A 14451-nucleotide genomic window follows, 5' to 3' on the forward strand; every position below is an offset into this window, starting at 1 on the left:
AAGCTAACTTTACTACGGCTCATATTCATTCATAGATTTAGTCATTTATCTGTGCTTTCTTGATGCATAGAGCTTATGACCCAACTTCACTGACCACTGTTTCTTAACAGGACTAGCACCTACCTCTGTAGTTGACTGATTCAGGGTCTTTAATTCTTCCTCCATTGATGCAAAATCTGCATCATCTGCACTATGGGAGGCTTCACCTTGTTGAGATACTATCATTGCTGTTGTACTGCCAAAACATGTAAGTTTTTTTTTTTTTTATGCGAATAGTCAGCACACTTCACTTTCCTGTGGCCCCAGTTAGAAGACATTTCAAACAGTCTTTTTCACAAAACATACTGCTACTGGCAAATTCCTCATGAAAACACAGAACTCACTGGATGGTCTCAGATTTCTTAGAAGCCTCTTCAGTAAACAAATTAGCATTGGACAACTACAAAACATAAACCTGCAATGAACAATCATGACAAAGAAACTGACAAGAAACTACAATGAAGTGTAAGAAGTATCTGCAACAATGAAAGTGAAAACAAATAACTGCAACAAAGACAATAGAAATAATCATTGTAACAAAGAAATTAGCCTAGTAAGAAACAACTTCAGTGAATACATCCATTACCCTTGAAAGTTAAAAAGAATGATTTTTTAAAATAAAGTCTGTCCAACTTAAAAGTGGAAGCTCTCCTTTACAGAGATTGTAGTACTACATGGCATTAATCAACAGAATAATAATCTGACTTTTCTGGAAAGGCATTTTTGAAAAAAAGAAATTTTTTTCTGCAAATTATTAAAAAATTCAAAAGGTGACAGTAAAAGAACATTGACAGATATATCCAAATGGAGGATACCATTGTAATCAATAAGCAATTATCTTTCAAATAAAAAAAAAATGTAACCAAATATCTAGAACTGTTACAGAGATACAGCATTAAAAAAAAAAATCCAAAATTTGCAACTTCAAAATGGTATTTGCAGTGTCATCTGGAGGCAAGATTTTTTTTGGAGAAAACAAAAAATATGTGTTTCTTTCTTACTCCTGAATTTTAACATATGCTAAATTCAATAACATCTGAGACTATGAAGGTAACCCCCCTGCCTGAAATGATACGGATTATGTCTCAAACACTCGTCAGCTTCATAGTGTCAGCACTATCGGGAAATATGCCTGTTGCCTGTAGAAGCTGGCTCACACTTCCATTTCAAACCTATTACAGATCAGAGTGGTCAAGAAGAAACACCCATAAACTCCTTCATTAATAGTTGCAATGATGCAAACCTTTCACTGTCTTTTCGTCAGTGGGTTGTGTTCAACTAGAATCTGAATGAGAACATTTACACACATTTGTTGAACAATATTTTAGTAAAGAATGCGAAAAAGTTAAATTCATTAAGAGGGTAGGAAATAAATTTGTATGCTCAGAAAAAGATGTTACTAGTAAAGGTGACATTTCCCAAGTAATGCATCCTTTACATTCTAAGAAAAGGTTAGCATTTGCTGAAATGGAATTAAATCTTCTAAACTAAATTAGTTTTTGGAGTGCTCTTCATTTATTCATAAATTTGTCACTACACAACAGAACATACCTTATTTTGTATTAGTTAGTGTAAATTTATTTAATGTCAGATACATTTTCATAAATACTTCCCCTTGTACTTTATGTAAGTAATACAAGTTTGTTTATCCTGAAGAATCAACAGATATTAAAAGACACTCCAATATATGTGCATTAGCTTCACTTTCCTGAGTTACCTGTGTAGCATTAACTTTTTATTTTTTTTAGTAATAAATGAACACAGCTTGATTTATTAAATCTTAGATGTATGTTGCTCCTATTAAGGTCTAGCTATATCAAAAAAATGTAACTTTTGGGATTTATTTTCACTTTAATACTTCACTTTCAATTGTACAAATGTTGTGTTCATAACCAGGAATGATTCCATTGGTATTTATGCGTATAGCAAGATTGTCAAGCCTTTGTAATTACCTGTTTTAAAAAAATATTTTTGATGAATTTGTGTTTGGATAGAAATCTATAAATTAAAAGTTGATTTGTAATTTTTGCAGGTGCTGGCAGGAGATTTTCCACATTTACTTATTCATGGCCCCTCTGGTTCTGGAAAGAGAACAATCATTAATTGTTTACTTCACGAGCTTTATGGACCAGGAGTTGAAAGACTGAGGATGGAACAGTCAAGCTATATGGTATTTTGAGTTACACACATTAATTATATTTGTGTTGCTTGTTATTTCAGTATTAATAGTATAGATGCAAGGGAAGTGGGTATTACCAGAGTATGCAGATACTGAAAGAATCCAGTAATTCGTGTATGCAACTCTGACACGTAAATACCGTGGTAGGCCCTATTTCTGAAGAAAGGAACTCATGTAATGTACACTGTGTGGTCCACAGCACTGGACTTTGTTTCACGGAAGGTATCACGAATGTGCCGGTATGCCAGTACTTATTTTATTTTTGTATATGGTCCAGTCAGAAAATTAATTTTGTGGATATGGTGTGCAGTCACTGTAGCCACAGTTCCATTTTATTTTGTCATCATTTTGAACAGTAATGCCTGTAACGTTCTTGCTTTGGAAAGCTATCAGTTTTTCTCTCAGATCTGGAGAACATGTGACTTACTGATGAGATGCTAACAGTTGGAAAAAAAAAGAGAGAGAGAGAGAGCATGTTACCTATAGCCTGATTAAAATTACTTGATGGTTGACATTTCATTTTTCATTTGTTGAGGCTATCTTCCTCCAATCAGAGAGCCCAACGTCACATCCGAACTGTTCGCTGTTGCCAATTTCTGGTCTGGTTTTTTGACATGTTTGGACCCTGAGCCCTGGGTCTGGCCCTGTTATTTCGCATTTCATCAGACATGATAACCACACAAAAAAATGCACTTAAAACAATGGTAACAAAATGCGCACTTTTCATACACAGCTCTAGACAAACACTCCTGGATCCTTTCACACAAGACGTTCACCTATTCAGTTATCATCTTTATCAGTGCTGGTATAAGGCCCAAGCGACAAAAGATGCCGTTTGGAGCACCAAGCTGAGACGTTCGCCAAAGGCGCCACAACTTCCAAGATTTCTATATGTGAAACCACAATTAGTAGCAGCTGCTTGGGGCACCAAGCTGAGAGGGGCACCAGTTTTGTCCAACTGCAAGACCTGTGTACAGTGCATATCACAATTGATGAAATTATATGGGGGAAAAGGGGGAAGGAGAGGGGCGGCAAATGATAAGGCGCTTGTGTGGAAAAAATGTTCTCAAACATGCCCTGATCATTATCACAAAGATCAGCCTACAGTAGTTAAGCTTCATACAACATTGCATGATACTGAACTTTTTGAAGACCATGTCATAGCTGCAACTGATCCTTTTTTTTTAAGTCAGCAGTCATCTGACTGGCTTAAGGCAGCCTGCCACGAACTCTTCTCCTGTGCCAACCTTTCCATCTCAGAGTCGCACTTCCAGCCTACGTCCTCAATTATTTGTGGAATATATCCCAACCTCTGTCTTCCTCTTCAGTTTTTATCCTCTACAGCTCCCTCTATTGCCCTGGAAGCTATTTCTTGATGTCTTAGCAGATGTCCTATCATCCTGATCCTTCTTCTTGTCAGTGTTTTCCATATATTCCTTTCTTTGCTGATTCTGCAGAGAACCTCCTCACTCCTTACCTTATAAGTCCACCTAATTTTCAACGTTCTTCTGCAGCTCCATATCTCAAATGCTTTGATTCTCTTCTGTTCCGGTTTTGCCACAGTCCATGTCTATTGCCATACAGTACTGTGCTCCAAACATACTCCCTCATAAATTTCTTCTTCAAATTAAGATCTATGTTTGATAGTAACAGATTTCTCTTTGGCCAGAATGCCCTTTTTGCCATTGCTAGTCTGCTTTTTATTTCCTCCTTGCTCCGACATCATGCCCTATTTTGCCACCTAGGTAGCAGAATTCCTTAACTTCATCTACTTTATGATCACAGTTTAGGATGGTCAGTTTCTCGCTGTTATCTCTTCTGCCACCCTTATTTCTTTCGTCTTTCTTTGATTTAGTCTCAGTCCTTATTCTGTACTCATTAGACTGTTCATTCCATTCAACACATCTTGTATTCTTTTTCACTTTCCCTAAGGATCATCAGCAAATCTTATCATTGGTACTGTTTCACTTTTAATTATTTTTGTCATTGCTTCTTTGATGTATAGACTGAACAGCAGTGGCAAAAGACAACATCCCTATCTTACACCCTTTTTCAATCTATGCACTTCGTTCTTGGTCCTCCACTTTTACTTTTCCCTCGTGGTCATGGTTCTTGTCGATATTGTATATTATCCACCTTTCTCTATAGATCATCCCTATCTTTCTCAGGATTCTGAACGTCTTGCACCATTTTACATTATTGAACACTTTTTCCAGGTTGACAAATCCTGTGAACGTGTCTTGGTTTTTCCTTTAGTCTTGTTTCCATTATTAACAGCAACATCAGAATTACCTCTCTTGTGCCTTTTCCTTTCCTAAAGTCAAACTGATCTTTATCTAGCACATCCTCAATTTTTTTTTTCATTCGTCTGTATATTATTGTGGTCAGCAACTTGGTTGCATTACTGTTAAGTTGATTGTGCGATAATTCTCACACTTGTCAGCTCTGGCCTTATTGGAATTGTGTGGATGATGTTTTTCCGAAAGTCAGATGGTATGTCACCAGATGCATACATTCTACACACCAATGTGATATAATCGTTTTGTTGTCACTTCCCCCAATGATATTAGAAATTCTGATGGGATGTTATCTATAGCTTCTGCCTTATTTGATTTTAAGTCTTTCGAAGATATTCTAAATTCTGATTCTAATACTGGATCACCTATCTCTTCTATATCGACTCCTGTTTCTTCTTCTATCACACCATCAGATAAGTTCTCTTCCTGATAGAGTTCTCTCCACCTATCCACTCTCTCCTCAATATTTAACAGCAGAATTCCCACTGGCCTGTTAATGTTACCACCGTTGCTTTTAATTTCACTGATGGTTGTTTTGACTTTTCCATATACTGAATCATTGGTTCCAACTAACATTTCTCTTTTTATTTCTTCACATTTTCATGTAGCCATTTCACCTTAGCTTCTGCGCATTTTCTGTTTATTTCATTCCTAAGAGACTCGTATTTCTGTATTCCTGAATTTCCGTGAACCTTTTTGTACTTCCTTCTTTCGTTGATCAACTGAAGTACTTCTTCTGTTACACATAGTTTCTTTGCAGTCAGCTTTCTTGTACCTGTTGTTTTCTCTCCAACTTCTGTGACCACCCTTTTTACAGGTGTCCATTCCTCTTCAACTGAACTGCCTATTGAGCTATTCATTATCGCAGTATCTTTAGAAAAAATCTCAGAAAATCTTCATTCCTTAGTAGCCTAGTATCCACATTTTTACGCATTGTTTATTACTGACTAGTCTCTTAAACTTCAGCATACTCTTCATCACTATCAAATTGTGATCAGTGTCTGCATTTGCCCTGGGTATGCATTACAATCCAGTATCTGATTTTGGAATCTCAGCCCGACCTTGATGCGATACAACTGAAATCTTGCTATATCTCCCAGCCTTTTCCCAGTATACCCCTCCTCTTGTGGTTCTGAATAGAGTGTTTGCTATTACCATCTGAAATTTATTGCAGAACTCAATTAGTCTTGCTCTTCTCTCATTCCTAGTACCAAGCCCATACTCTCCCATCTCTCTCTCTTCCACTCTTTCCCCTACAACTTCATTCCAATCCCCCATGACAATTATATATTCATCTCCCTTTATTTACTGAATTATCTGTTCAACATCCTCATAAACTTTCTCTCCTCATCTTCTGTTTGCAACATCTGCGTGTGTATCTGAAGTATTGTTGTTGGTGTTGGTTTGTTGTCGATTCTGATGAGAACAATCCTATCACCGAACTGTTCATGGTATATCTCACTCTATCGTACCTTCCCATTCATAACGAATCCTACTCCTGTTATTCCGAGCCTTAGCAGCTCCATTTTCTGATTGCCTAGCATCCCTACTACAAAAAAGACATTATTGTTGTGTTGGTTATTAAATCTTTATCTCATGGTCACCTCCCTCTTAGCAGTCCCCTCCCAGAGATCTGAATGGGGTACTATTCCAGAATCTTTTGCTGATGGAGAGACCATCATGCCACTTTTCAGTTACAAGTCACATGTCCTGTGTATACATGTTTTGTGTCTGTAATGCAGTGGTTTTCATTGCCTTCTTCATCGTCTTGCGGTTTGACGTTGCTGATTCTTCTGCCCTTTAGGGACAATTTCTCATCTTAGGGCAAGAGAGTGCTTGAACTTCTTTCCGCTCCTCTGCACTCTTTCACCAGGCTGTTGGGAGAATGAGGGAGACTTCTTATGCCAGAAGCCTTCAGCTGTCATTGCTGATGATTTGTATTCAGAATTTAAGCAGTGCCAGGGTTCAAACCCGAGACTGAGGACATTTTCATTGCTAATCAGAGACGCAACCCCTAGACCATGGGTGCTGATTCTATAGAGGCATAAATAGAACACTACACAATGAAATGATGCTGTAGTTCACTGATGAATGTGCAGTCCTGATGTGCAAAAGATCACGGGTTTGAATCTAATAATAGACTATTTTTTATTTTTAAATCTTTATCAAAATGACTGATTGTCATTCAACTATCAGTTGGATTACACATGGAATCCCATTATTTCTGCAGTTTGCTGTCAGCGAAGATGACAAAATATTTTGCAAGCATACCAAGCAAAGTGGCACAGTGGTTAGCACTATGGACTTTCATTTACGAGGACGGCAGTTCAAATCTCTGACCAACCATTGAAATTTAGGTTTTCTGTAGTTACTCTAAATCACTTACAATAAATGATGAGTTGAATGCTTCCAATTTTATTCTCCACCTTGCTCCAATCAAATCTTGTGGTTTGCCTTGAATGACCTTGACCTCATTGTTGGCAGCATGTTAAACACTAATCTTCTTTGCTTTCTTCCAAGCTACTGTAGTCTCAGTCTCCTTGGGCTTAAGGGAAAGTCACGAGAAATACCATTCGGTTTATCTGCATATCCACCATGCGTATCTGCTTGACAAGGTTCAGAAAGAGCATATTCCACTTTAGATCGTATGCATGTATTTATGTGAGAGTAATGCCGTTTGTCTCTTGTAAGCTGTTACCATTGACTTTGTTGTATACTTGCAGTGCCAGGCTCCCCCCCCCCCCCCCCCCCCCCCCCCCCTCTGCTGCATTTACGCATTGTTTTCACTGAAGTAATGAGTTGCCAGTCTCACAGTTATGCATACTTGAAGTTAGGCCTGAGAGTACTTTCCTGTAATACTACACATGGATCTCTCGAATGCAGCACTTTCTGTGTTATTGTTGTGATAGTATACATGTAGTGTTAAGAATCAGAATCTGCATTCCTGTGAAAATGGCATGTTCCAACGTACCTATATTAGTACACAACACTTATTTTCTCTTCTGTGAGTTTTATTATCAATATAAATGGTAGGATCTATGCCTAGAGAGGAAGTGAACCAATCTTTTTCAGCCTACTTCGCTCTGTAATGTTTGATAGGAGTGAACACCCTCTATTGTCTGCCCTGTTTAGCTACATTCATTGCTGTTACTTGCCCACAATTCTTTGTATTTCATCTCCACAGCTCAGTAACTCTTCAGACAGTGTCTGCACTTTCCCTGTTTTCTTTCCAGAGCCAATACATGGCTCTGCTGCTTTCTGTTTGCAGAAATTTTTAAGATAAGTTGAGTTTCTGTTGGTATTGTTCTATACTCACAGGTCTCTTACGTCTTTAGCAGAACCTTTCCTGGCCCAGGCAGTGGTTCCAAATAGAAGTCAGGACTGGTTCACTGTGTTGACGAATACCTGACTCTGAACTATGGCAATACTGGCAATTTTCTACGTGATTTTGAATCTATTTTTGCACAAGATAGAGGTCAAAATACTGACAGACTTGTTCTTTGAGTGACCAATTATTGAGACAGATAATTTGAGTTTATAGCCTACACAAATTCCCTGTCAAGATTTGTGTGTTTCATTGTGTTGCCTGTGCAGCAGCTCTGCTTCAGCACCAGTGTTTCTTCACAGTTCCTTTTGAGTTGAGCTATGGAAGCCATGGAAATGATGAGCTGCAATTCGTCTGTGTATGCCATGTACCAACTACTTGTACATTACATTAAAAGTTGTTCCAGTAGATCATGAATACAAACTTTCGCAATGATGTGGAATGTGCCATTTTAACATAATTTTTCTTTACAAGATGCAGTTTTTTCTTCTTCTTTTTTTTCAGTTGCTACTTCGTACCCAAAAATTCATCTGTTGAGTAGGAGGATTCCAAAATTCTTTTAATTTGCTTTTAAATGCTGGTTGACTATCTGTCAGACTTTTAATGCTATTTGGTGAATGAACAAAGATTTCTGTGCCAAAGTCAGATTTAGCCCAGAATAGTGAAGATCATCCTTCCTTCTGGTGTTGTAGCTATTATTTTTGAATTGGAATGGGTTTTTAAGAATAAATTTCATAAGTGAAGATATGTATTGCAAAGGTACTGTGAATATCCCGAGTTTCTTAAATGTCTGCAAGGTGATCTTGGGTGGGCTCCAGCTATTGTACTGATCCCCCTTTTTTGCGCAATGAATACTTTTTCTCGTAATGATGAATTACCCCAAAATATGATGCCATATGAAAGCAGTGAATGAAAATAGGCATAGTAGGCTACTGTATTCACAAGTAATTATCCAAAGAAAGTTGGCTTGGCACATTACGACATGCATACGAGTCTACTGAAATAGTCTGATTACTTTGTGCAACAGCATCTTGATTTCTTAACCTTTTGTCTCGTTATGAGGGATATTTTGTATTCAGTAATGTCCATGTCATCCAGAACTGCATTCATGTAACCACCTAATTTATGCAACCTTCTATTACAGCCTTGTGTTAATTAACCTGTGACAGACTTTTGGTGTTATCAATGTACTGATTTCGAGTGTCGACTTTATCCTTTAATGTAATGATGAGTTGTCATTTGATGTCATTTGTTAGCAGACAGAAAGAGAACAGAACGTTGACAACATTTCTTTTGCATCTGTATTAGTTTTTGGAACACAGGTTGTGACGAACTGAAATGTAATGTAACCTGAGGCTTAGGTTAGGTTGGGTTTACTGGTGGGTTAGTGATGCCAATGAATGTGAATGCAAAATCTTAGATGTGCTGACTTACGGATCGTGCTGTAGCACGTGGTTATGTTGATAAGTGACAGTTCGGTGATGAGTTGTTGAAGTGGTATTGAGCACTGCAATCAATCTGACTTGCATCAGAAAACATAACATCGTTCTGAAACGTAGACGAAGATGCGTAATCAACATGGAAAATATTTTTACATTTAGTATTGTAGCTATAAATTGCACAGTTTTATCATAAATTTTCTCATATTATAAACCTCAAATACCATTAGGGATGGCACATAAGTGTAGAAATCCCAGGGTCGCTGCCCAATTTTTAGGTGACAGATATACATAATATAGTATTTTGCACACTTCAGTTGGATAAATACTGGTGTAGCATGAGCTGCATTGCCCCAGAAGATTATGCCATAAAACAGTACTGAATGAAAGTCTGAAAAGTGTACTAGCAATGCTGCGTGCATATCAATATAGTGATAGAGATTTATGAGAGCATCATGGACAGAACTGAGCTTTTTGGTTAACATATTCAACAGTTCAGTTCAGTTTATTACCCAGCTTTGTGAATGGATGAGACAGCAAAGTGCAGTTTCCTAGAAAATGAAACTGAAAACAATGTTTAATAATCAGAAAAGTTAGTAATGCAACCACTTTCTAGTATTTATCTATTATATGTATTTTTTATAAATGAGACAGTATATTTTGTTTGAAATTTGTAGATGGGCCATTCCATACCAGGTGGTCTAATTTCAGAAAAAGTTTCCTTGTGACCATCTCAGATTTTGCTGAAATTTTGTGTGAACATTTCCGCATGTTCTCAAAGAACATTAGTAAAGTTTTACTTTCACGACTTTAAAACTTGCAGTCATTTGTTTGATCACACAGTGCAGCTACAAACTGTGCACCTGTCTCTTTTCTACAACTGAGAGACATATCTCTGGCAATTTTTTCTTGAAAGGAACAAAACTAGACCATCTTGCACAACTTTTTGCACTATCTTCAGCGGAATAAAAAAAGGTTTTCTAGGGTGATATGCGTAAAAGGTACTGAATTTAATTGATGAAAGGAGAAAACATAAAAATTTAATAAATGAAGCAGATGAAAGGGAATACAAATGTCTAAAAAATGAAATCATAAGGAAGTGTAAAATGGCCAAGCGGGAATGGCTAGAGAACAAATGTAAGAATGTAAAGCATGTATCACTAGGGGTAAGATAGATGCTGCCTACAGGAAAATTAAAGAGATCTTTGTAGAAAAGAGAACCACCTGTACGAATATCAAGAGCTCAGATGGAAAACCAGTCCTAAGCAAAGAACGGAAAGCAGAAAGGTGGAAGGAGTATATAGAGGATCTGTACAAGGAAGATGTATGTGAGGGCAGTTTTATGTAAATTGAAGGGGATGTAGATGAAGATGAGAAGGGAGGTATAATACTACATGAAGAATTTGACAAAGCACTGAAAGACTTAGTTGAAACAAGGCCACAGGAGTAGACAACTTCCATTAGAACTACTGATAGCCTTGGGAGAGCCAGCCATGACAAAACTCTTCCATCTGGTTAGCAAGATGTATGAGACAGGGTAAATACCCTCAGACTTCAAGAAGAATACACTAATTCCGATTTCAAAGAAAGCAGATTCCGACAGGTTTGAAAATTACTGAACTATCAGTTCAGTAACTTTGAGGTTTGCCAATGACATGGTAATTCTGTCAGAGACAGCAGAGGACTGGGAAGAGTAGTTGAACAGAATGGGTAGTGTCCTGAAAGGAGGATACAAGATGAACATCAACAAAAGCAAAATGAGGATAATGGAATGTAGTCTAATTAAATTAGATTAGGAAACAAGACACTTAAAATAGTAGATGAGTTTTGATACTTGAGAAGCAAAATAACTGATAGTTGAAGGGAGAGGATATAAAATGTAGACTGTCAATTGATAGAAAAGATTTTTTTTAAGAAGAGAAATTTGTTAGCATCAAATAAAGATTTAAGCGTCAAGAAGCCCTTTCTGAAAGTATTTGTAGAGAGTGTAGGCATGTGTGGAACTGAACATGAATGATAAACATTTCAGACAAGAGGAGAACAGAAACTTTTGAAATGTGATGTTACAGAAGATGCTCAAGATGAGATCGGTAGAGCACGTAACTAATGAGGAGGTACATCTACATGATTACTCTGCAATTCACATTTAAGTGCTTGGCAGAGGGTTCATCGAACCACAATCATACTATCTCTCTACCAGTCCACTCCCGAACAGCGCGCCGGAAAAACGAACACCTAAACCTTTCTGTTCGAGCTCTGATTTCTCTTATTTTATTTTGATGATCATTCCTACCTATGTAGGTTGGGCTCAACAAAATATTTTCGCATTCGGAAGAGAAAGTTGGTGACTGAAATTTCGTAAATAGATCTCGCCACGATGAAAAACGTCTTTGCTTTAATGATTTCCATCCCAACTCGCATATCATAGCTGCCACACTCTCTCCCCTGTTACGTGATAATACAAAACGAGCTGCCCTTTTTTGCACCCTTTCGATGTCCTCCGTCAATCCCACTTGGTAAGGATCCCACACCGTGCAGCAATATTCTAACAGAGGACGAACGAGTGTAGTGTAAGCTGTCTCTTTAGTGGACTTGTTGCATCTTCTAAGTGTCCTGCCAATGAAACGCAACCTTTGGCTCGCCTTCCCCACAATATTATCTATGTGGTCTTTCCAACTGAAGTTGTTCGTAATTTTAACACCCAGGTACTTTGTTGAATTGACAGCCTTGAGCATTGTACTATTTATCAAGTAATGGATTTCTTTTGGAACTCATGTGGATCACCTCACACTTTTCGTTATTTAGCGTCAACTGCCACCTGCCACACCATACAGCAATATTTTCTAAATTGCTTTGCAACTGATACTGGTCTTTGGATGACCTTACTAGACGGTAAATTACAGCATCATCTGCGAACAACCTAAGAGAACTGCTCAGATTGTCACCCAGGTCATTTATATAGATCAGAAACAGCAGAGGTCCCAGGACGCTTCCCTGGGGAACACCTGATATCACTGCAGTTTTACTGGATTGTTTGCCGTCTATTACTATGAACTGTGACCTTCCTGACAGGAAATCACGAATCCAGTCGCACAACTGAGATGATACCCCATAGGCCCGCAGCTTGATTAGAAGTCGCTTGTGAGGAACGGTGTCAAAAGCTTTCCGGAAATCCAGAAATACGGAATCAACCTGAGATCCCCTGTCGATAGCGACCATTACTTCGTGTGAATAAAGAGCTAGATGCGTTGCACAAGAACGATGTTTTTTGAAACCATGCTGATTATGTATCAATAGATCGTTCCCTTCGAGGTAATTCATAATGTTTGAATACAGTATATGCTCCAAAACCCTACTGCAAACCGACGTCAATGATATACATCTGTAGTTCGATGGATTACTCCTACTACCCTTCTTAAACACTGGTGCGACCTGCGCAATTTTCCAATCTGTAGGTACAGATCTATCGGTGAGCGAGCGGTTGTATATGACTGCTAAGTAGGGAGCTATTGTATCAGCGTAATCTGAAAGGAACCTAATCGGTATACAATCTGGACCAGAAGACTCGCCCGTATCGCAACCCCTAAGGTATCTACTTCTAAGAAACTTATGCTAGCAGCTGTTCGTGTTTCAAATTCTGGAATATTCCATTCATCATCCCTGGTGAAGGAATTTCAGAAAACTGCGTTCAATAACCCCGCTTTAGCGGCACAGTCATCGGTAACAGTACCATCGGCACTGTGCAGCAAAGGTGTTGACTGCGTCTTGCCGCTTGTGTACTTTACATACGACCAGAATTTCTTCTGATTTTCTACCAGATTTCGAGACAATGTTTCGTTGTGGAACCTATTAAAGGCATCTCGCATTGAAGTCCGTGCCAAATTTCGCGAGTCTGTAAATTTTAGACAATCTTTGGGATTTCGCATTCTTCTGAACTTCGCATGCTTTTTCCGTTGTCTCTGCAACAGCGTTCGGACCTGTTATGTGTACCATAAGGGATCAGTTCCATCTCTTACCAATTTATGAGGTATGAATCTCTCAATTGCTGTTGCTACTATATCTTTGAATTTGAGCCACATCTCGTCTACATTTGCATAGTCAGTTTGGAAGGAATGGAGATTGTCTCTTAGGAAGGCTTCTAGTGACACTTTATCCGCTTTTTTAAATAAAATTATTTTGCATTTGTTTCTGGTGGATTTGGAAGAAATGGTATTGAGCCTAGCTACAACGACCTTGTGATCACAAATCCCTGCATCAGTCATGATGCTTTCTATTAGCTCTGGATTGTTTGTGGCTAAGAGGTCAAGTTTGTTTTCGCAACCATTTACAATTCGCGTGGGTTCGTGGACTAACTGCTCGAAATAATTTTCAGAAAAAGCATTTAGGACAATCTCGGAAGATGTTTTCTGCCTATCACCGGTTTTGAACAAGTATTTTTGCCAACATATCGAGGGAAGGTTGAAGTCCCCACCAACTATAACCGTATGAGTGGGGTATTTATTTGTCACAAGACTCATATTTTCTCTGAATTGTTCAGCAACTATATCATCGGAGTCTGGGGGTTGGTAGAAGGAGCCAATTATTAACGTCCTAAAAAACCGCCCAGTCCACGTCACACAGCCTCCATTACCCGTATAGCCGCCAGCTGAGTGTAGTGAACTCCTGACCTATTCAGTGGAACCTGAAACCCCACCGCAAGTCAAGGAATCTGCAGCCAACATGGTCGCAAAACCGTCTGAGCCTCTGATTCATACCCTCCACCTGACTCTGCACCAAAGGTCCGCAGTCGGTTCTGTCAACAATGCTGCAGAAGGTGAGCTCTGCCTTCATCTCGTAAGCAAGACCGGCAGCCTTCACCAAATCAGATAGCCGCTGGAATCCAGAGAGAATTTCCTCAGATCCAAAGTGACACACGTCATTAGTGCCGACATGTGCCACCACACGCAGCTGGCTGCACCCTGGGCTCTTCATGACATCCGGAAGGACCCTTTCCACATCAGGAATGACTCCACCCGGAATGCACACGGAGTGCACACTGGATTTCTTCCCCTCCTTAGCCGCCATATCCCTAAGGGGCCCCATTACGCGCCGAGGTAATGGAGCTCCCAAGTACCAATAAGCCCACCCTCTGCGATTGCCCGGTTCTTGAAGGCTGAGAATCATCCTCTGAAA

At 38.8% G+C, this 14451-nt stretch overlaps 1 protein-coding gene across 1 annotated transcript in view; it reads left to right on the forward strand.

Moving 5' to 3' along the window:
• Positions 1 to 14451, forward strand: part of LOC126188259 (replication factor C subunit 3) — a 91348-nt gene that overhangs the window by 7109 nt on the left and 69788 nt on the right. The window contains exon 2 of the mRNA XM_049929824.1: positions 2072 to 2209. Within this exon, the coding sequence (XP_049785781.1) occupies positions 2072 to 2209 (138 nt within the window). The remainder of the gene's footprint in view (positions 1 to 2071; positions 2210 to 14451) is intronic.

Source organism: Schistocerca cancellata, chromosome 5, assembly GCF_023864275.1.
Source record: "Schistocerca cancellata isolate TAMUIC-IGC-003103 chromosome 5, iqSchCanc2.1, whole genome shotgun sequence".
In the NCBI taxonomy this organism is placed as follows: domain Eukaryota; kingdom Metazoa; phylum Arthropoda; class Insecta; order Orthoptera; family Acrididae; genus Schistocerca; species Schistocerca cancellata.